Source organism: Mastacembelus armatus, chromosome 16, assembly GCF_900324485.2.
Source record: "Mastacembelus armatus chromosome 16, fMasArm1.2, whole genome shotgun sequence".
NCBI lineage: Eukaryota > Metazoa > Chordata > Actinopteri > Synbranchiformes > Mastacembelidae > Mastacembelus > Mastacembelus armatus.
This window is the reverse complement of record NC_046648.1, coordinates 24,947,615-24,970,445: the sequence shown is the minus strand read 5'-3', so window position 1 is coordinate 24,970,445 and position 22,831 is coordinate 24,947,615. Positions and strand designations below refer to the sequence as shown.

Here is a 22,831-nt window from a genome sequence, read left to right as displayed (position 1 = left end):
GTGTCTGCGTCTGCCTGAGACAGAGCTACGTGGTGTCCAAGTGTCCTCGTTAGCATTTCACCTCCTTCTCCTTCTTCTTCTTGTCGTCGTCCTTCTTCTTTTTGCTCTCGGGTATCAGGTCGTCCAGCAAGCTCAGCTCTCTCTTGGTGAAGCAGAAGTCCAGGAGTTTCCGGATGAACACCAGACCAAGAACCTGCAGAGCCAGAAGAGACCAGTTACCTTTAAAACACACATTCAGAGCTCCGAGTGAAGGTCACGCTTTCTTCACTTCTTCTCAACACCAGTAACCTTTTTACTTTGGGTCCATTACTTTCAGGCTTGTGTCTGCTAACATGTCGTCTCAGCTCACCATCATGGGAAAGACGACGGCGGCGGCGGAGGCCTTGATGGCCCAGAGGACGATGAGGCAGGACAGCTGCACCACAGTGAAGACGTGGACCTTCCACAGAGGGACGTAGCGCAGGTAGATCAGGTCCGGCTGGTGTTTGGCCGGCATGCCGAACAGCTTGATCCGGTCGAACAGCTGCAGAGACAAAACAGGCGGATGAGAACAAACCCAGTGGAACAGAACGGTGACACTGCAGCTCGACAGACAAACCCCGACACACCTGAATGCCTTTGAGCGAGGACACCCCCATGTAGAGGAAGACCCCGTACAGCACTGGCATCGGGATGTACTGAAAGACACGAGGAACCACAGACACAAGCAGGTCACAGTTTGATGGAAAAACCTTTAGAGATGCTTCCATGTGAATAATATTGACGTATTTAGTTTCATCTTAGCGTGAATGTACTGAAACAATGAAACAACAGTTGAAGCAGGAATGTTGAAAATGTCAGTGTGAATATTACAAAGTCAGTTAACGCCATAATTCATTCATGAGGGACTGAAGTTAGGGTCATCATGTGAAGGTCAGTGCTGCTGAGGAGGACCTGCTGTAAATTAGTAGACTTAAAGCAGCTGCTCAGACCAACATTATCTATCTCTGTGAGGACCACAGGTGTGACCCTCACCTTGAGGATGGAGGTCATGAAGACGGAGCAGCCCATCAGGACGAAGATCATGAAGCTGGTGACCCTCTGCTCTCTGATGCCCAGGAACTTCGGCTGCTCGCCGGGCGCCGCGCACTCCGACTCTAGCTTCAGACTGTTGACGTGGGAGATGGAGAGCACGGTGGCCGCCACAAACCACGGCAGGCCCATGATGGAGCACACGCCCAGCATCACGGCCACCACCAGCAGGTCCAGGTGGTAGCCGCAGCCCTTCTGCAGCCAAAACACACACAGGGAGGCAAAGCTCAGCATCGAGGGCTCTGTCGGATACAAACCGCCAGCTCTGACAGTCCTGACCTTGAGCTTGTTCTCCTTCCTGTTGACGATGACGGTGGAGATCTGTTGGTCCATGAAGATGAGGATGGTGCACAGCAGAGCGGGGATGAAGGCGGCCAACAGAGTCCACCAGGGGTTTGGGCCCAGGGGGGAGATCAGCCAGCCTCGAGTGTTCGATGTGGGCTGAAGGAAAAACAACAGCGTCAGAACTTCCTACTAACACACGCTGCTGTGGAAAAGCTTCTCACAACTAAAGCTTTTTCCAAAAGTATGTGATGTCTCTTCATTACTATTCACATCCAAGCTGATTGAATCATCACAGGCTTATTGTCAACAACCTGTACGGAGCCTAAAGAAGCTTCACTGCAGAGAAGGTCCAGCACAGTCTGTTCCCTCCAGGTGACCGCTGGAACATTTCCACAGAAATGTAAACAGACCAGACACCACTGAGCTGACAGGTGTTCAGGAGGCGTCTCGTTCGACCAGAATCTGATTCACTTTGTTTAAACAGAATAATTCAGCGTTTATGCTTACGCCGCAGGGCTGACACGTGATCCTGACACAGACTCTACTGAAGCTACACAGTACATTTCAGACCAAAGTGAACATGGAGCTGTGACGAAAGCACAGGCTGGTGTTACCTTGAAGTGGTCGGGGACGTGGAGTTTGGGTGAAGGAACTCCCACCAGATAATCCACCAGGACCATGATCATGATGGTCAGAAAGACGGCGAAGTCGCTGATGGTCGATCGAACCTGCACACATTTACTCATCGTTCAGTCTGTCCTCAGTGACTTAAATGTAGTGGACGCAGCAGCACGAACTGTAGTCTCGAGGTAAAGGGGCAGCTGTGAAACAGGGGTTCCTAATAAACTGACCACTGGGTGTAAAAATCCCTCACTATAGAAGGTGAGTGCTGCAGCGCCCTGCTGAAGCCGTGTGGGGCTATTACAGAAATCGTGCACCATTATCAGTATCTGTCAGTAACCAGCAGCTGTGAGACACGTCTGTGTGTGGGAAGGAAAACAGACCTTGGTGGGGAAGTATCTCTTGGTCTTGAACTGCTTGAGGAAGGAGGAGAGGAAGAAAGTGGTGAAGAAGAGGATGACGGACCAGAAGAGGACGTCGGGGACGTAGGGCCCGTCATGGCTGCAGGCCGAGCCGACGAACTCCCCACGTAGCTCCTGACATTCCTGTGGACAGAGACGGACGGACAGCGATGAGCTGCAGTTCCTCCAACGTCCACCAGCTGTGAAGGAACCTGGACTGTACTGAGGTGAAGCTGAGTCACTGAGCCTCAACTATTTTTAACTGAGGAGGAAATTCAAGGATAAAGAAACGTGTCTGATTGATGACTGACACATCCTGTCTCTCTGCTTTAAGTGACAATATATTTTACATACAGTATACACCATATATTACATATAATATGTCATATAATAACAGTAATTTTAGAAATGATGGTTAAGTGAGAAAACCAATGCCCTGATGTCGCTTCATCTCTTTTCTATAATTCATCCCTCAGTGTTTTAACTTTATTTAGAGCTGCCACTAACAATCATGTTGGTTCCAACAGCAGAAACCGTTTTAAAACCTGTTTCTCAGTCCTGACTGTCTGTGTGACACAGCCTCAATGTGCTGAGGAGACTCAGTCTGACCTCCTCGCTCAGCTGCTCCCACTGGAAGTTTTCCGTTACGTTTCTGTTGCTCCAGATCTGCTGGACCTCAGCGGAGGCGTTGGCAGGTGGAGAACACTGACACCTGAAACAGAACCACAGGTGAGTCGGGCACAGATCAAAGGAGAAGGAGGCACCGTCTAAAGAGAGAAACCCACATATCTTCAGAATAAAAATAATAAACGCTCCTGTTGGTTCCTGACAGACCAGTGCTTCTCTTACGTGTAGAAGGTGAGGTTGTCCAGCTGGATGTGCATGTTGATGGGGTACACCTCACCGAGGTAGACCAGCTTCTCCAGAGCCTCGTAGATGAAGATGATGCAGATGAGGGCAGCGAAGGCCTCCTCGGTGAAGCGGGTGATGTAGCAGACCAGAGAGCTGGCGTCCGTGGCGACCAGCACCAAGCACAGCAGCGCAGTCCAGAGTCCGATACTGGTCCTCAGGGACAGGTAGCACAGACCGTACTCGCTGAGGACAGAACCAGAAACATCTGTCAGTGTCATAAAGAGCAGTCCAACAGCACAAACTGTTTCCTCCAGGTGAATGAACAGCCTAATAAACCGACTGGGTCTGACACAGGGGTTCCTAATAAACCGACCCAAAAACTTTCAGTTTACAACCACAGAGAACAAACACATGTGAACATGAGAATCACAGTCTATTACTTACGCCGACAGTGTCTGATCCATTTTCCAGGAAATGTGCGAGATTTAAAATACAGAAAAGAAGAAGTATGAAATAATCTGCTGGGAAATGGAGCAGCTTAAAACTGGATTTTATGTTACAAAACATTTTCCATCACAAACGTTTTTTAATCCTCGCAACTAAAAACACAAAACAGAATAATCCACTCTGAAAGCTCAAATGCACAAAGTCTCTAAAGCCAATTACACATCTGACCCCAAACCCCATAAATCACATTAATCGCCACAAACCTGAAACACTCCACACTGGAGGCTGTTACTTAACTACATTTATAAAACACATCCACCTCATGTTCAGGGTCAGGAATAGGGGAGACGCTGCACTGCAGGGGGCGCTGCAGCTTTATATAAAAGTCCTGCAGGGACCATTTTATATCCTTTACAATCAGTGAGACACTGACAGATCTGGACTCAGGTACCCTTTAGCAAGGCCTCTTGGATACCAACATGTGAGCTGGAGGGTTTGGAGTCCAGCACAGAGGATTTTACAGGTGACCAGTCCAAACAACACATCCGCATTCTGCTGCGACACCAGGGGTCGACTCACCTGCAGAACTTAAAGAGGATCTTCTCAAAGACCAGTACCGGACCGGTGCTGCCCAGGATGGTGAGAGGCTGACCGGAAAACATGGAGTAGGCCACACCGGTCATAGAGGCCCCGAACAGAGACTCTATGGCGCTCTACCAGAGAGAGAGTGAGTTTGTAAACGGCAGCAGGTCAGTAATTTTCTTATGATACAGATCTCACATGAGTACTGAGACTATCGCCACAGTCAGACTGTGTAGTATCAACTGAAGTATTAGTTAGTATTAGTAAAGGTATCAATCTGTGCAGGTCTTACTATGTTTCCTTTGGTGACTTCTCCCAGCAGCCCTCCGAACGTGATGACCGGCGACATGCAGGCGCAGTACAGGAAGAGGATGGACGCCAAACACTGAAGACTGAAGGCGTCTCTGATGTCGCTCCACAGGAACGGAGCTTTCCTCCGAACATCGTTCACCAAACCACCAAACAGCCTGAGAGAACACAGGACGGGTTCTCTGTTACTGACGGTTCTGCAGTTCCCTCACAGCACATTGAGACATGTTTACAACACACACACACACACACACACACACAAACACACACACACCCTCACACACACACACACAGAAATTTGTTTAAAAAGTTCGTTCATAGGCCCATTTGCTCTTTGTGTATCCGAGCCACCATATTTCTAATCCCTGAAAGCCTCGGAGTAAAACACAACCCTGACAAACCTCCCTGTCCTCTGCAGCTCTGGTCCGCTGTGATGCTCCGCCTCCTTCATCGTGTAAGAGCTAGGGGCGGAGCCATTAGGAATGGACGGCACCTTCCTCTTCTCCTGCGGCGACAGAGGAAAACACAGCTGACAACATGGACACACCTGTGTTTTTATCTGACACCTGAGATCAACACCAGCAGCAAAGTAGTGGCATCACAGCCACTGAGTTTCAGCCACCGGTCGAGGCAGATGGCCGCCCAAACTGAGCCCGGTTCTGCTGGAGGTTTTTTCTTCCGTTAAAGGGAGTTTTTCCTCTCCACTGTCGCCAAGTGCTGCTCATAAGGGAATTGTTGGGTTTTTAGTTTTAGTTTTTGTAAAGTGCCTTGAGATGATTTGTATTGTGATTTGGCGCTATACAAATAAAATTGAATTGAATTGAATTGAACTGAGTAACACTGAGTAAGACAGATGACGAAAAAGTTTGGCACCAAACATCCACAAACCAGGAGGAACTCCGCGGGAAAAACCTCACTCCTCATTAAACTTAGAGGGAAAAGCACCTGAAAGTTGAAGAGGCTTAAAATGGTTTGATATAAATTACACTTTTCCCCCATCCTTGGATTTGAGCAACCAATGAAAGACAGAGAAGGCCAAAAAAAAAAAAAGCGAACAGGAGAAGCTGGACTGTGGTTCTGATTTCTGTCGGTCTTTAATGTTGGACACGTTTTATCAACAAAGATTAAAGTTGGTGTGTAAAGGGTCAGGTCTCCTCTCTCACCTGTGACGGGACACTCTTTGGGGGTTCGATGCGGATGCTGGGGTCCCATTCTCCTGGAGGAAGAACAGTGACCTGGTCCAAGAACTCGTCGATCCCTGACAGCAGGTCGTTCCTGTCCTTCGCCTTGTAGGCAACATCGTGGAAAACCTAACGCCGAGAGAGGAGACAGGATGTCGGTGTCTTATATCCTCAAAACATGTGAAAGACCTTTTCCCGGCTCGTCTTATCAAGTCAGAAGCTCAGAGGACTTTTCTTATCAAGATTCTCTGAGGCCAATAAAACGTCTTAAGTCTGTTGTGGTTTCAATAATTTTTCTCATGTTCAAAATGACTGAGCTCGAGTCCAGAGTCATAGAATAATATTCATCCTGCTGCCTCTGAACATCGAGATATTCTCCAGTAATAAACGTAAACTCAAAGCTTTATCTTTTATTTTGAAAGTATTTCCTGCTGTCTCACCTCATCTGTCATCAGGGTGGCGATGGAGCGTCCGATCTCGTGGTACTGTGGACCTTTTCCAAACGGACCCAGCAGGAGGAAGAGAAACCTGGACAGACAGGAGGACAACCTGTCTCACACTAATATATAAAGTATCACAAAAACACTTTTCAAAACTGTGGTATCAGTAAAGGCTGCAACACCACTGAGAACCTCATCTGCTTGTACCTTCACTGTTGCGTGACAGGTAGAACATGCTCAGTGTCTGCAGACAGGAAAATATTCAGAGACGGTCCACTGTCCTGCATCTAAACACTTTGCTGTGTAGTTCTCTGTGTGTGTGTTTACCTGGTGGGCACAGGCACCTCGGTCAGGCCGCTCAGCAGCACGGCGGGGCAGAGACGAACGAAGGCGATGATCGGTCGCTCCAAGAAGTCGACTTCACCCACCAGGACGTTGGAGGCCTCAGCACCAGGAGGAATCTTCTTCATGAAGTTCATGTCCACCTGGAAACACACACACACACACACACACACCCCACACACACACACACGATCAAACACTGACTGAGCTTTTGCCTGTAGTGAACACGGCAGCCTGCAGCACAAAGACGCTTCACCTCTTTCTCCTCATTCGTTACCACTGAACGAGTTTCTGCTCATTTATTCACAAACCTGCTGCAGACACAGTTTCAGCCTGTAGTTAACGTCAGCTACCCAGTGGTACATAAAGTACTTCAAATTAGAAGTATATAAGGTAGTTAACGTCAGCTACCCAGTGGTACATAAAGTACTTCAAATTAGAAGTATATAAGGTAGTTAACGTCAGCTACCCAGTGGTACATAAAGTACTTCAAATTAGAAGTATATAAGGTAGTTAACGTCAGCTACCCAGCGGTACATAAAGTACTTCAAATTAGAAGTATATAAGGTAGTTAACGTCAGCTACCCAGCGGTACATAAAGTACTTCAAATTAAAAGTATATAAGGTAGTTAACGTCAGCTACCCAGCAGTATATAAAGTACTTCAAATTAGAAGTACATAAGGTAGTTAACGTCAGCTACCCAGCGGTACATAAAGTACTTCAAATTAGAAGTATATAAGGTAGTTAACGTCAGCTACCCAGCGGTACATAAAGTACTTCAAATTAGAAGTATATAAGGTAGTTAACGTCAGCTACCCAGCGGTACATAAAGTACTTCAAATTAGAAGTATATAAGGTAGTTAACGTCAGCTACCCAGCGGTACATAAAGTACTTCAAATTAGAAGTATATAAGGTAGTTAACGTCAGCTACCCAGCGGTACATAAAGTACTTCAAATTAGAAGTACATAAGGTAGTTAACGTCAGCTACCCAGCGGTACATAAAGTACTTCAAATTAGAAGTATATAAGGTAGTTAACGTCAGCTACCCAGCGGTACATAAAGTACTTCAAATTAGAAGTATATAAGGTAGTTAACGTCAGCTACCCAGCGGTACATAAAGTACTTCAAATTAGAAGTATATAAGGTAGTTAACGTCAGCTACCCAGCGGTACATAAAGTACTTCAAATTAGAAGTATATAAGGTAGTTAACGTCAGCTACCCAGCGGTACATAAAGTACTTCAAATTAGAAGTATATAAGGTAGTTAACGTCAGCTACCCAGCGGTACATAAAGTACTTCAAATGAGAAGTATATAAGGTAGTTAACGTCAGCTACCCAGCGGTATATAAAGTACTTCAAATGAGAAGTATATAAGGTAGTTAACGTCAGCTACCCAGCGGTATATAAAGTACTTCAAATTAGAAGTATATAAGGTAGTTAACGTCAGGTACCCAGCGGTATATAAAGTACTTCAAATTAGAAGTATATAAGGTAGTTAACGTCAGCTACCCAGCGGTATATAAAGTACTTCAAATTAGAAGTATATAAGGTAGTTAACGTCAGCTACCCAGCGGTATATAAAGTACTTCAAATTAGAAGTATATAAGGTAGTTAACGTCAGCTACCCAGCGGTATATAAAGTACTTCAAATGAGAAGTATATAAGGTAGTTAACGTCAGGTACCCAGCGGTACATGAAGTACTTCAAATTAGAAGTACATAAGGTAGTTAACGTCAGCTACCCAGCGGTATATAAAGTACTTCAAATTAGAAGTATATAAGGTAGTTAACGTCAGCTACCCAGCGGTATATAAAGTACTTCAAATTAGAAGTATATAAGGTAGTTAACGTCAGCTACCCGGCGGTATATAAAGTACTTCAAATTAGAAGTATATAAGGTAGTTAACGTCAGGTACCCAGCAGTATATAAAATACTTCAAATTAGAAGTGTTGAATGCAGGACTTTTACTTGTAACACTGTGGTATTTCTACTGCAGTAAGGAGTGAGTACTTCTTCCAGCACTGCTCTGTAGGACGTGTGTGTGGGCCACAGTCAGAACAAACCACAGTGTGTGTTCTTGCTGATACAGGAACATGTGCTCACTGGTGAAATATCAGACACATTCAAGGGGTTTGATGATTATTTGAAGTGAATCTCTGCTCTGAGGTTTTAGGGTAAGACTCAGCAAACGAAGCTAAAAAGTGACAATGTGTCGTTTTCTGTAAAGACTGTAGAAAGTGCTGGACGTTCTCGGCTGCTGAAGCAGGTTGTTGGAGACAGACGGGCCTCCCGTGTTTCAACATTGAAATGAATCTTCCATGTGACTTTTCCATCACAAAACAACATTTTCCATTTACACTGAAACAACAAAGCTGTTGAGTCTGGAAGCAGAAAGCGTTACGCACGTCAAGCACAGGTGTTCGACACAGGCCGCTGATTGGTCGACAGCAGGTGACAGGCAGGTGAACAGACTTACAGCGGGCTTTGTGCCGGCCGCCGTGTTTTTTCAGCATGTAAACAGTTTCTCTGCTAATATTTACCTTCAGTCCAACCTCCCCAGCCTGACAGGGACTGAATCATACTAGAGGAAAATCAACAGCCCTGATTTATCAGCATTTTGTAAAATAATGAGACTGCACAGCGTCTCACCCTGCAGGGACATCAGGTCCATTATGTCCTAACATTCAGTAAGTGCCAGACTTTCCCAGTCCCAGTCCCAGTCCCAGTCCCCCCCCCCCCCCCCCCCAACACTCCACTGGAATAAGCTAAAACTGAAATTTTTAGTTTCCAAAGGGAAAACTACTGAGACTGAAGTCTGCAGGTCCCATGAAAATATAAGGACAAAACAACAGGACCGGCTCATGGGAGCTGCAGGTGTTGAGACAGTAGTTAGGGAGCAAAGCCTGAGCAGCAGACTGTTCCACGCTGTTTTCATCTCACGTAGAACAACCTGCTCGATAACATCAAGGTTCGTTACCTTGCTGAAGTCCACTGTGCTGTTCTCCCGGCTGCCCCCGTTGCCCACATTGATGCGGCTCTCGCCGTTCTTGCCGTTGTCGAGGTTTCCTGGAGCCGACTGAGGAGACGCAAGCAGACCTGCACAGGTGTAAAGATGCTATTATCACTCACAGGAAAACTACAGCGTGCTTCTGATCTGAGGCCAGACCTGGGGTTTTGACAGAAACCTGCTGAGGTCTCAGATCCACTGTCTTTGTTTGCAGCCACTCGATGACACACAGTTAAATGTGAGTTGGGTGAGCCCAGAATTCAAATGGTATTTTGACCTTTCACTGGGCCCTGCAGCTGGTATGGGGCCGTGACAGGTGACCCACTGAGACTTTAAATGACCTAATACTCTTAAAGCTCTTAGTTTCACCTCTGATCTCTGGATCAGGCCACCACAGTTTGAATTGGATCAAACTGGACCTGCAATCTACACAAACTGCAGCTGGGCAAATGTCTGGACCTGAAGCAGAGCTGCAGTTTTAATTCACAATAATCGGCTCTAATCTGCATTTTAACGATATTCTGCTGTGACAGTCCGTCAGACTGCTGTGTCTGTTGGAGCTGAGCAAGGTTTTCACTGCTGCTGATTGAAACCACATGATTGCAGAACAGACAGGACTCAGAAGAACCACAAGGCAGAGAAGACACGTGTTGGACGCGCACACACGCATACACATACACACACACACACATACACACACCAGCGCCTCCCATCAGCCCCGTGTGTCCTGTTACAGTCCCGGATATCCAAACCTCATCATAAATGTCACTGTGTGTGCAGCCACACTAACTCATTCTGTAAATTTCCCCTTCAGTTGTGAAACAGAAGTGACTCCAGTCAGAGTGTATGACACACTGCACCTACTAAATATTACATAATATTTATCCAAATAACATCAGGCTGCACAGACTGAAACACTGGAAACTACTTTAGAGGTTTATTATTAAAGCAGGAGATACAAATATATTTATATTTGAGCGCTGCGACAAAACAGCTGCATTAATAATTACTAAAAACAACTAAATATTCGTATAGAAATTTTATTTTTACGGATCCTTTTAACGCTTTCAGCATTTCCACTTCCATGTGGTCCAGTTCGTCATTTAATGGACTGTATTTCTATTTTTAACATCTATTTACCATTCTTGCCATTTTTTGTTTTCTCTTGACTTAAACCTGCGCGGCCTCTAGAGGCTCTAATGACCCAAACTCCCACCATAAGCCCCGCCTCCCCGCTTTATGCCCCTCCCATCCCGTCCTGTTTCCTGAAGCTACAACGTGACCTACGGATGCCTGGTTGGGACAAAGAGTTCAGTCCAAAGCTAGCGTTAGCTGACTGAGGAGTAAATGTGTCAGTCCAGTAGACGCTCTGGTTCCTGCTACTGTGACCCAAAGCTCTAACGTTACCCAAAGCCCCAGTTCCTCCCAAATCCACATCAGATCCATTTAATCCAAAGGTCCAGTCAGGACCATGCTAGGTGGCTAATGCTACCAAAACCAACAGGTTAGCTTTAGATGCTAACACATCCAGAAGGAAGAAGGCCCCATGTGGATCCAATGTGAGTCCTTTGGCTGCTTTGAACTCTCTCCATGTGAAAAAGCCAAAGCCATGTTAACCCTGGTTGTTGGTCTTTCTTTGTCCCACTCTCTCTGGGCTAAAGAACGCCGCCTCTTGGCTCTGGCAGCCACTGGTTCCCACTTTGAGCTGCAGAGACTCCTGCATGGCTGCTGTTGGAAACCACTACTGGCTTCTTCTGACCTTGGCCAGGTGGCAGGGGGGGCTCATTGACGGAGCGGACTTTGCCAACACAGGGTAGAGAAGCTGGAATAACAACAGAAGGGCTGTAGGTAGCACAGAGTCCTGGGCAGTAGTATAGCTGAGAGACACCAGGGCCTGGATCTGGGTACCTGCAGGTACGACTCTGTGCTATTTTAATTATCCACCAGGTCTTTGTGTCTGGTTCCACTGGACTCAGCATGTTGCTGTGCTCTGTGTCGTCAAACTCACCGATAATTTCCTGTTTTTTTTTAAAAACCCATTAACTTCAGCACATGAACAGTGACTCAGTAACGAGGTGTCAGAGGATGAGGCATTAGCGCAGTCAACAAATCATTAACACACATTTGATCACAGGTGATCCACAGGGAATATGTCACATGACTCCTGATACTGTTTCCACTGTCCAGGCTGCAAGAAATCACTTTGGCCTCTTAGTGATTCCCCACATCACAAACATTTCCATGTAACGCAACACAAACCCCACACAGCAGAGCACAGCGCTGCATTAACCCTGTCACACAACGTCGACAAAATAAAAGAGAAACCGTACAGGCAGGATTTACAGAGCTGAGGGGGGTTAGAGAAACGGTTAGAAACTGCACTCTTGTTAGAGGAAGGTTGATACTGTGTGTAAATAAAATAAAGGCCAACGCCCACAGCTGCGATTGGTTCCTTCAAAACCACAAGCAGTAAGTGAGTAGCTTGAGTTTTCATGCGGTTTTATTCTGCAGTTAGTGTTACGGTGCTGGGGAGTACAGCGGCCCACACTGCAGCATGCCAGTATTTGCCTGAGTCACTGTGAAGAAACTGCAGATCCTGACAAGAGAGGCCGTCCTGTTTGTCCCTGAACTCTTCCTCCTCATTCTCTTCTTCGTCTTCCTCCTTTACAGGTGGGTGAACCACCACCTCAGGGATCCCTCCCCATAGGCCCCCTGGAGCAGAGCAGCGACGTGGAGAGTAGGGGGAGGGTACAGTGAGTCCATGTGGGTAGGGTTCAGAGAGGTGGCGGTCATGTCGGTACAGAGAGGGAGAGGTCTGAGGCGAGGCGGGCAGGCTGGGGACGGAAGGACGACGGAGCAGGGACATGGGAGAGGAGGACAGACCCTCCCCTGGAAGAGGAAGAAGAATGATCAGGTGAAAGGACAGAAACAGCTGCAGGGGGACTGAACGATGCTCAAGCGGGTTGTTAAAGTCAAGTGGAAGCTGCTGACACACAAAAAGCATCAGGACATCGCTCTGAATCAGAACCCAAACAAACACTGAGGTGGACCAGAGTTTGCAACGAAGCATACAGTGTGGACTAATACTCACTATGGCACTAGCAGTGCTTCAAAGATGCAGCCACTGATTGTGCATGTGTGTGTCACTGAGTCCAGATCCCATCCAGAGACCAACAGCACCAATGAATGTGTGTGAATCCAGAACCTGGTTCAGCTTATGGGTCTATGCCGTAGACCTCCATTGTTGTCCAAAGACTATTAAAAACACAGCAGGGAGCCACACCGCTGACCTGGCTCACATGGTTCTTCCTCACCAACAATGGGAGGCCCGTCTGTTTCCAAAAACCAGCTCCAGAACCTGAGAACGGCCGTCACTGTTTACAGGCTCTGGTTCCACTTTAGCTGCTCTCTGCTCACAGCAGCGTTTTGGAGAACAAATGAAATCTCTGGATGGGATGTGTGACATGGGTCTACTAAGGTTTATGTACTCGTCTTTTCCCTGCTGATGAAACTATGTTTAAGATGCTGTTTATATTTAATCTCATGTGTTCATGACCTCTAACTAACATGGAGCCTTATTACACCACATGCACTGGCAGAGTTTCAGGTCTGGTTTCTGCAGGTTTCAGCACAGCGGAGCTCCAAGTGCAGAATTAAAACATTCCTCACTCGCTCAAACAGGATTTTTGAGCCCGGATATTAAATAGCTGACTCGTCACCTGGTATTAGTTGGTTATTAGCTCACTGACTCAGCAGGTCACCTCAGATTAGAGCTGACGGGCAGAAAACAGACCAAAACACAGCTGAGGACATAAACAATCACCAACTGTCAAAACTCTACAACACAAGGCCACAGCATGCAGGCACGATGCCACGCACAACCAGAGACCCGACGTCTTGTCACTCGTTACCTCGGCCAACGACCAATAAACTCTGAACTCTGCCTGACGAGACGACTAAAACAGAAACACTGAAGAAGTTTCTGAAAACAGCAGAATTCGAGCAAAACCAGAAGACGTGTTGTGAAAAAATGAGTCCAGCAGTCCAAAGTTACATGAATTACATGAGTTTGTTGTCAGCTACGTGCTAAACTTTTAACTTTGCTGTGTCTCTTCAGAATCCGTCCTGCTGACACTCACGAGTTGCAGAAACTGGAGCTGCCGTTATTTTATGAAGCCATTTCTAACCTTTGGCTGCGTTTAGGTTCATGAGCTGATTTTATGGATTTAAACAGATCAGACTAAACTGGATCAGACTAAACTGACACATGAATCTGTGTGATTCATATGAAATATGAATGTCTATAGAACGACACCATACTTCTGAGAACTGCACATCCTACAGATCTGCAGATGAGTATTTATAAACCAAAAGTCCGAATGACAAGAGTGCTGTGGTCTCACCGTTCCGGTCCAGTAAATGTGGGTCCGAGTGTTTCTTGCCTATATCCGCAAACGATCGAACCAGCGGGATTCGGTTGCTCAGCTTCTTCTCGTTCTGGTGATGGTGGCGCCTCAACATGGCCTCCTTCACCTTCTCTCGAACGGCCTCCTCCAGCTGACCCGTCGCCACCATGCTGTCAATCACCATGTCTGCACGCGAGGACAATGAGGTTAGCCGACAAGCTACGTCTCCGTACCGACACTTAGCTCAGGCCTGCCCGGCGCCGACCTGCGATGTCCTCGATGGTGTTGGCCCTCATGTCGAGCAGCACGGTGCCGTTCAGGATGCAGGATCGCAGCTCAAACAGGCTGTGCAGGGACAGCGTGGCCACGTACGGTTTGCTCCAGCGCTCGCCACCGTCTTCTACATCCTCCTCAAACTTCAACCACCTGAACACACACAGACACAACCAATGAATCCCAGGTCAAGTCTTCTTCCGGCAATTAATAAGACAGGCAGGTAGAAGAAGTGACCTGAAGGGAAACTGCAGTGTTACAGCAGATCACAAGTCAGGAGAACAGAATAAGTCTAACTTATAACAGAAGCTAAACAGAGTAGAAATGTGGAATCTTTCCCTTCACAGCATAAATATGGTGGGAAATGTTTTGGCATGTGTTGTTTGGTTCACGTCCAGCACCACAGCTGAGTTGATGTGAACCAGGTGTGACAAGGAGAGGAAACATGTCTGTGCAAAGACAGTGCAGTCGCACGGGGGTTAGCGTGACTCCAAACAGGCTAAAACTTCAGAGGATTCAGGAGGAAACCGATCAGCAAAGAAACATCCTGAACTCAAAATACAAATCCTAAAAAATAAAGTCTGAAGGATTTCTAATCAAAGCAAAGTGAAGCAGTGTGTCATTATGAGTAACACGGTGAGTGGTGTTCTTTTGAGCAGAGGAATAAAAGGCTAAAGAAATAAAGCTGTTACGCTAAATGAAATAACGGTTTTAAGGTAAAGCCCAAAACTAGCCCACCTGGCCATTTCCTTCCACTCCTGGATGTCTCCGTCTCTGAAGGCGAGCTCGTCCAGCTCGGTGAACAGGTCGTGAGGAATGTGCTCCTCATCGTCGTCCTCTGTCCCGAGGATGAACTGCACTCTCTGAGACGGCGTGTCTGTGGGGACAACACACACTCGTCATCACGTCACCCGCACCTCACCCTCCAATGTGTGAGTGATCAGACGGCGTGACCGACCGTATGCAGGTGACTCCCACTCGTCCTCGCGGTCTGAGCGGTCCCGTCTTTTCCGGTGATGTCTGTGCCCTCGATGACGATGGCGTCTCCGGCTCTGACGGCCCAGAGGAACATGAACGCCGACGTACACCGCCCTGTGACCTGATGGAGTACGAACAGAGCAGTCACTCCTAACTCAAACCTGAACTGTCAGGGGGAAAGTCCACACAAAGGTGAACATGTCTTCTAACAAACACGCAGGAATCTGGTCTAACCCAGGAATGTTCATACTGTGCTTCTCATATAAATGACACTACATGTTAAAGACAGACGGTGGTGGTGGGAAGTCTCCTGCCCTTTTTACTTTTTATAACCAGGGTTTTTCTTCAGTTTAAGTTGGAAACACTAATAAGAAGAAGTGGATTAGTGAACACGACCCGCACAGACAGTTTCCTCCTACACTGCAGCTTTAATCTGATCAGGACTAGATGCTGCTCAGTGTTTGACACATATTGTTGATTATATGAATTTCAGTTGCGATATCAGCATAATCCTTATTCTAGTATTTTCACTCTGAGGAACATAAGCATTTTTCTCTTCATGTCATTTCTTTTAGGCTGACACCAGCTGAAGGATCAGTCTGTCTAAAATTAGCCAGAGTGTCAGATCTGGGTCCATAAATCTCTCGTCACGGTGGCTTTGGTTGAAACGTCACACTGGCTGAGTCTCCGTAGCAGCAGGAAACATGTAAATACGGGCTGAGCTGCGTTTGCTACTGGCTGTTTGTCTGTAAACACAGACTGAAGCTGCTTTGCCGCAGAGACTGTGTGTAGACAGAGAGGACTTACTCTCTAGTTCTTCTTTCTCAAAGTTGGTGAAGAGGGTGGAGCTGGTCTTCCCCTGGTCCAGCACCGCCTCCTCATCGTTCCCCTGCAGAAAAAAAAAAAAAACTAATAATGAAGATGTTCTGGGTGGTGAACCTCAGACACAGCAGATGACTGTACACACACATACCGGTCTGTACTTATGTCACTGAGACACATTCACTGACTGTTACTCAGATGCAACCCGGACTCTGACCTGAGGCTAAAATCCAAGTCTGAACATGTCTCAGGGCCTGAAGTATGAAGAGCAGCCAACTGTGCTGACAACTGTGCCTTCATACAAAAATAAACAGATGTGTGAATGCTGTGCTCTTCATGTGCGATTTATAAAAGCACAGGGTTTCTCAGCTGTTTTCTCAGCTGTCGGTTGCTGAATCTAAATGGCCTGTGAGTGTGAATGTGAGTGTGAGTCTGCGTGTCACCCTGTGATTAGCTGCTGATCTCACATATGATGGGAAATTCATGTTGAGAAAGTCTGTTATACTTTGGGTTTTATGAGCAGGCTGCAGTCCAGGCCCAATCCTGCAGTCCTGTGCTGAGTGCCATTAAAGTGACATCAAGTAGGTAATAAAACAGCCAGTTCAAACACGGAAATCCTGTGTGTGGTGAAAACACGTTGAGTGGTGCACAGAGTAGTAAGGCTCAGGCACGGTGGAGTTTGGATTTTACCATCACCTGCCCTGTAGTGCAGTTTGTACGAGCAGCACCAACAAAAGGCAGTGGAGACGACTATTTTCTGTCACCTCTGAATTACACAAAACCCCCGAAACAGAAAACAGCTGCAGGTTTTGTAGTTTTTCTTTCCTCCTGTCCACACGTCAAAGTGTGTTTCCAACAAAAAGCACATCAAGGTACAGAAACTTCCTTCCCAGTGCGTCTTCTTTAAACTGTTTGTTTCCTAACTGTGCAGCTGCTGCCACATTCGGAGCTGATGGGAGCGCCATGACTCATCTGTCAGCGCTGATGTCAACAGGAAGTAGCCTGACAGCTGGTCACCAGGCACGTCAGCAGGGACGGATCCTGTAGATGCACGGACCTGGGGGGCCGGTGCAGGAGAGGCTCCATGAGAGGAACAGAAAAACACAACAGGGTGAAGAGGATCCGAGTGTTGACTGTGCACAGCTGAGCCGGATAAAACACCTGACCTGTGCGATAGACAGGAAGTGCAGCTTCACGCCGGCTGGTGCTAACCGTGCTGTGACTGAGCCACTGTCTGTCTGCACAGCAACACGCCGACAGGCCGCACACTGACAGGAAACAGCTCCACCACACACACGCACGCACGCACACCCGATCCTCCGCTACACACATGTAAACCATCAGCTGATTAAAGCAGGATTACACTGTTCGCTGTTGTTGACGACACAGACCTCACACGGTTTCACTCAGGACTTTCTCAGACCTCCATAACTAAACATTCTGCTGTGATCAAACCCTAGAACCCCTAAAACCTTTGCACAGGGCTGCTGGCTTATCTCTGGACTGCATTAGTGTACTGCAGCCCCCACCATTCAAAAGATCTCAGGTGGTCTTCACAGAACAGAAGATGAGGGAGGAACAACAGGCTCCATTTCTGCCAGGTGCTGTCTGATGATTCAGGTCCTGGTCCAAATAAGCTGCAGGTCAGGAGAGCGGAAAGACGTATCCATCCGGTTCATCGAGACTAAAGAGACTTTATAATAGATTTTACAGTCCGATGGACTCAGAGATTAGAGGATTCCTCCCTTCCTGTCCTCATAGCGTCTGTTTTCACATGAACCCAGTGGCAGCAGGCAACAGCAAGCGGACAAACGTGGGCTCTGCTGATTCTGCAGCAGGTATGGTTATGGTGCCAACTCCTCTAAGTTCAGCTCTGAAACATTTAACATTTTCATTTAGACTCAAAACAATGAATCACTTCACCTGAAAATTAATCTGAGGCACATCTGGACAAAATCAGGACACAGGAACCCCTGTGTCAGAGCCAGTGGAACCCCTGTGTCAGAGCCAGTGGAACCCCTGTGTCAGAGCCAGTGGAACCCCTGTGTCAGAGCCAGTGGAACCCCTGTGTCAGAGCCAGTGGAACCCCTGTGTCGGACCACTGACTGATGATTGTTATGGTCCTGCCTGTTTATATCAACCAGGGTTTGCTAAATAGCAGCAACAGATTAACTGCCTTATTAAGTCTCCAATCAGAAAACGTCTGCTGTCATGTCCAACATCTCCAAGGGAAGAAAAAAGCAGCACCAGGTATCAGACAGCTGTCATCTACCTGATTCCACTTCGTAGGTCACCGACGGGCGAGGTCGGTGTTGCAGTGGGGTGTGAAACCTGAACACACGTCATGTCAGCATCTCAGCTGTCAATGCATCACAGCTGCACGAAGACATTTGAGGAGGAGGAAGGTGGTGACGTGACTGCATTTCTTTTCAGTGGAAAGTGAAGGGAAAGACCGGAATAGGTAACCTGGTAGAAAGATTCACTTTGATGCATCTAAAAATAAAAGTCGTGCTGTAGGAATCTGAGGATGAGGATTTCCAGATCTGGTCTCAGATGTCCAGCGTGTAGAAGAACTGTCTGCAACGCAGGCTGAGCTTTTCTTCCCAAGTTCCCTGAGACTAAGTCCTGTTTTTAGGGCTGTGATAACCAGTCAAGAGTTCCCACTGGGGAACGTTGGTTAACTTTGGTCTTGACCTCAACTTTATCTTGTGAAACATTAATAATCAAACAGGATCACAGTGGGACTCTGCTCCGACTGCTTTATCAACAGCAGTGCAGTGTATGTTTTAATTAATCAAACTGTATTTAGAACCATGGTGTAATACATATAATACAAAGACTGCCAAATCTGTGATCGATCGGTTAATCTAATGATCAACTGACTCTTTGATTGAATGCAAACATTTGATTCTTCTCCAGTGACAACAAACACAATCTGTGAAAATAATAATCTTTGCTGGATTAATGGATTCAATACTTGACACACTGACGATTGTTCATGACATTCATATATCTGGCGGCGTTTGCAGAGGCAGGATGTCAGTTTGACATGGGCTCAGTCCTGATCGGTCACAGTGGTGAGATATTTTCCTGTTTGAACACTCATTTCTGCAAATGTGTCATGGCCACAGCAAAGTTGAAAATCAGGCATCGTCTGCTCATAGTCTCCTCTGTCACTTTAAGGACTCCATGCAAAGTTATTACCACAAAACAATGAAAAGCAGCCACATGGAGCTGACGGTTACGTACCGGTGACAGGGATCTGGACGCCATCTGACTGGCAATATCCCCCCAGAAGTCTCCCATTGCCGCTCCGTCCAAAACCGTGTCAAATGACCTCTCGTCAGATTCCACGCAGCACTCAGGAAAAAGAAACGTCCAAAGCAAGTGAAAAACTTTGTGCTGCTAAACTGCGCAGTGTGAAGCTGTGGAAGACAGGAAGGAGTCCAGCAGCTCAGACACAAACTGGCTTTAAAATCACAAGAGTCTGGTTCTGGTCGTCATCCTGGTTCAGTAAAGCAATACGGACACTGCTCTGCCAGCAGAACTCCTGCTATCACTCTTGTATTTATAGCCGAGCATGTTGCTTCACCGAGCGCCTGAGAGAGTAACCACCGCCTAACCACACACACACACACACACACACACACACACGCCTACACACACACACACACACACACACACGCCTACACACACGCACACACGCGCGCACACACACACACACACACACACACACACAGGGGAGGAGGAGGGGCATCTGCAGTCTCATCCACATTTCTGAGCAGAAAAACGACAGAGGAGGTCAAACTGAAACCAGCTCCAGAAACACGTCATTTCTCAAAGACTCCTCCACGCTGACAGGCAGCAGCCCACATGCTCCTCTTCCAGTCTGGGCTATTCAGTCCTGAGTCCAAGACCAACAAGTCCTGGTCATGAATGAATCTCCAGTGAAAGACAAACAAATCCAAGTTCCACAAGAGGCCTGATTGTGAAGTCCAAAGCCAAGGCCTGAGCCAAAATTCAACAACAACAAATCGGACTAACACGTCCCAAATCAAGGTCTAAGTGAAGAGCAACAAATCCCATGTAAAGTCCAAGGCCGACTAGCCATGAATCAAGACAAAAGTCGTATCAAGAACAACTGAAACCAGCAAGTTCCATGTCAACTAGAAACTGAAGAAACAAATGATAGAAAGTGTTTGTAAGGCCCATTTTTATTCTTACTGACTGTGCAGGATTGACCACCAGCAGGAAAATCCAAACCCATCCTGAACCTCTTGTTTGCTGATTCACCGATGGTGGCTTTGTAATTCTGCTAATGCTGGTCAGGGGCTGTGCTGTGGATCAGGGAGTCTGAGAGTCACGGTGACTGACCTGATCGGCTCAAAGTGGCACAGCAGCAGCAGAACTAAATCAATTAGGCTGTGGGAGCTCATGTTTCTCTGAATGTGGAGCTTCCGTTTGTTCCAGCGTCTGAATGGGAGCACTTTTGGGTCCTGCATTTGTAAACAACTAACGATTTCCATTTTGCAACAACAATAGTTTGGAAAGTCTCTTCCCTCCCAGTTCAAACCAATTCTTTTCCACTCAGCTCAGGAATTCTGATGAGGAACAACAACAAGCGACTTCATGAGCACAGAGACATCCACACAAACACACGAGATGAGGTTTAACATTTCCTCTCGTGATCCAGCACACACACAACCACAAACGCACCATGTGAAAAAATGACCGAATATAGACACTAAGCTCCGCTCTGCCCCGGGCTCAAGAAAAGAAACTGTCATCTGACAGAAACCCAGAAAGAGCGGCTTTTTCCTGACCTCTCCTCTTATCAGGAGCTGAAAGGGCGGCTGCTGGACACAAGACGATGAATTCACAATGTGAAATATGTGTGAACCTGCAGCTTTACAGAGAGTCTCAGCCCAGTGTTCAGGGTTCTGGTTCCCTGGTCCTCAGTGTTTCAGCAGCTGTAAAAAGGCACAGTACTCTACCTGCTCAGCAGCAAACAGCAGACAGACCCAGTCAGAGACCAGCTGGTGAACATAGTGGAGCTTTAGCAGCTAAAGAACTAGAGATTTCCCTCAGGAGGAGGTGGAGACCAAACCCAGAGCTCAAACTGAGAGAACACTGGGCTGAGACTCAGCAGGTGGAGACACTGGTACAAATGGACCAGCAGGTTGGTCTGAAGCTGCTGGAAGTGGGGTTCAACAAATCAACTTAAAGCATGATATGTCAACATGTTGCAGGAGAAGAGTTCAGTTTTATTCTCATTTCAATCCCCTGGGATTGTATCTGCCCTCATGCTATAATTTAACAGGGCAAATATTCTCTAGTCCTAGTCTCTGGGCTTCTAAAGGAGAGCTACCTGTGTTTTTCAATGCCACTGTACATGCTGAAGTTATTAAAAAGGTAATTCACTGTGACACAGCGACAGTAGTTTCCAATGTAAACATATCTTTGCTTCTTTCTCTAAGAAGAAGGTCGCTATAAAGTCACGCAGCAAAACGAGCAGAAAGCAAAGAACAAAATCGTACAGTACCAGTGTCATGCTGCAGTGCACCCTGTGCACACGGTGCACTGCAGGAAGAACAGGAAAAACACAAGGGGACTAGAACAAAAACCCACAGAAATGAAACCAAACATAGTGTCGTCTTAAAGAGGAAGAAGGTTTGCTCACAAGACTTTCTTTCCATTAGAAACCTGCAAACCAACACAACAGTCAGATTTATAAACATTTCCACAGCTGCACTGACCTCATCCCAAACTTCCCAACATGGCAGACAGCTCTATTAATCTGAACAACGTCACGTATCAGGAGCCTGAGGTGTCTGCTGCCTACACTGCACAGGTGAGCTCTGATGTCACCTGCATGTCCACAGGGCACATCAGGGCCTGAGGGCAGGTAAGCGGTCCTCTTACTGCCAGGGCCAACACAACATTATGGAGAGCTTATATGCACATTATTAAACCGCTTCCTGTGAGGGGCTTTATTTTGAAAAGCTGAACTCGACGCAATTCTGGTAACAGATTCACACAGTAACAGGTAAAAACCCAGAGAGAAGTGTCTAAAGGACTAAAGCAACGAGAAGCAACTGTACATTCTGATAACTGATGAATTGTTTCAGTCACTTTACAGCAAAAAGCCAAAACATTTACTGGCTCTAACTCCTCACGTGTGAAAATGTGAAGTGTATCTCTGTCATATATGACAGTAAGTGAACTAAATCTAATCCCATAATGATCTGAAATGAAGAAAATCTCAGACTGAGACACAAAAGATGAAACCAGAGAAGATTTTTCAGCGTTTTCATTAGAAAAAGACTTAAAGTAGCAGCTGTGGTTACAACAAGCAGGTCACTGTCCTGGTTCCTGATGATCTTTTCATTAGCTGACAGTCTGGAACCAGTTGTATCTGGACATTATTACATAAAGACAAACAACTGATTCAAGATTAAATTCAACTAATCAGCTGAGCTCTAATCTCGATGAAGCCTGATGTGCGTGGGCTGAAAGACTAATGTCAGTTTTTGTTTTGGCAGGAGTTTAAAATAAAACGCTCTGCTATTATAAGATCTGAATATGATTGAACACACACACACACACACACACAAGACACACACACCACACCACACCACACACACCACACCACACACACACACACACACACACACACACAAGACACACAGCCATAATAAAACCAGATTTGCTCCCAGGCCCCCCCACAGACGTCTCGGTGCAGTCGCTGCCATATTAGGAGAATCAGCTGAGAGGAAAATCACATCTGCACTGCAGCGACCGACATTCACT

At 46.7% G+C, this 22,831-nt stretch overlaps 1 protein-coding gene across 4 annotated transcripts in view; it reads right to left on the bottom strand.

The window, feature by feature from the left end:
- The window catches only part of LOC113136836 (sodium bicarbonate cotransporter 3-like), a 28,965-nt gene that overhangs the window by 1,981 nt on the left and 4,153 nt on the right, over window positions 1–22,831 (bottom strand). The window contains exons 1-23 of one of the 4 annotated variants that reach the window (XM_026317925.2): window positions 19,271–19,653; window positions 16,007–16,088; window positions 15,180–15,320; window positions 14,960–15,098; window positions 14,214–14,374; window positions 13,985–14,134; window positions 12,111–12,431; window positions 9,513–9,631; window positions 6,517–6,674; window positions 6,190–6,277; window positions 5,732–5,878; window positions 4,970–5,073; window positions 4,552–4,726; window positions 4,257–4,390; window positions 3,228–3,473; window positions 2,988–3,090; window positions 2,361–2,522; window positions 1,971–2,084; window positions 1,351–1,512; window positions 1,015–1,266; window positions 609–677; window positions 350–523; window positions 62–193 (exon numbers count right to left, since the gene is read on the bottom strand). In XM_026317925.2, coding sequence (XP_026173710.1) covers window positions 62–193; window positions 350–523; window positions 609–677; window positions 1,015–1,266; window positions 1,351–1,512; window positions 1,971–2,084; window positions 2,361–2,522; window positions 2,988–3,090; window positions 3,228–3,473; window positions 4,257–4,390; window positions 4,552–4,726; window positions 4,970–5,073; window positions 5,732–5,878; window positions 6,190–6,277; window positions 6,517–6,674; window positions 9,513–9,631; window positions 12,111–12,431; window positions 13,985–14,134; window positions 14,214–14,374; window positions 14,960–15,098; window positions 15,180–15,320; window positions 16,007–16,088; window positions 19,271–19,327 — 3,390 coding nt within the window. In that variant the 5' untranslated portion in view covers window positions 19,328–19,653. Of the gene's footprint in view, window positions 1–61; window positions 194–349; window positions 524–608; window positions 678–1,014; window positions 1,267–1,350; window positions 1,513–1,970; window positions 2,085–2,360; window positions 2,523–2,987; window positions 3,091–3,227; window positions 3,474–4,256; window positions 4,391–4,551; window positions 4,727–4,969; window positions 5,074–5,731; window positions 5,879–6,189; window positions 6,278–6,516; window positions 6,675–9,512; window positions 9,632–12,110; window positions 12,432–13,945; window positions 14,135–14,213; window positions 14,375–14,959; window positions 15,099–15,179; window positions 15,321–16,006; window positions 16,089–19,270; window positions 19,654–22,831 lie in introns of those variants that run through there. The other 3 variants (XM_026317926.2, XM_026317927.2, XM_026317929.2) reach the window with 3 other exon arrangements.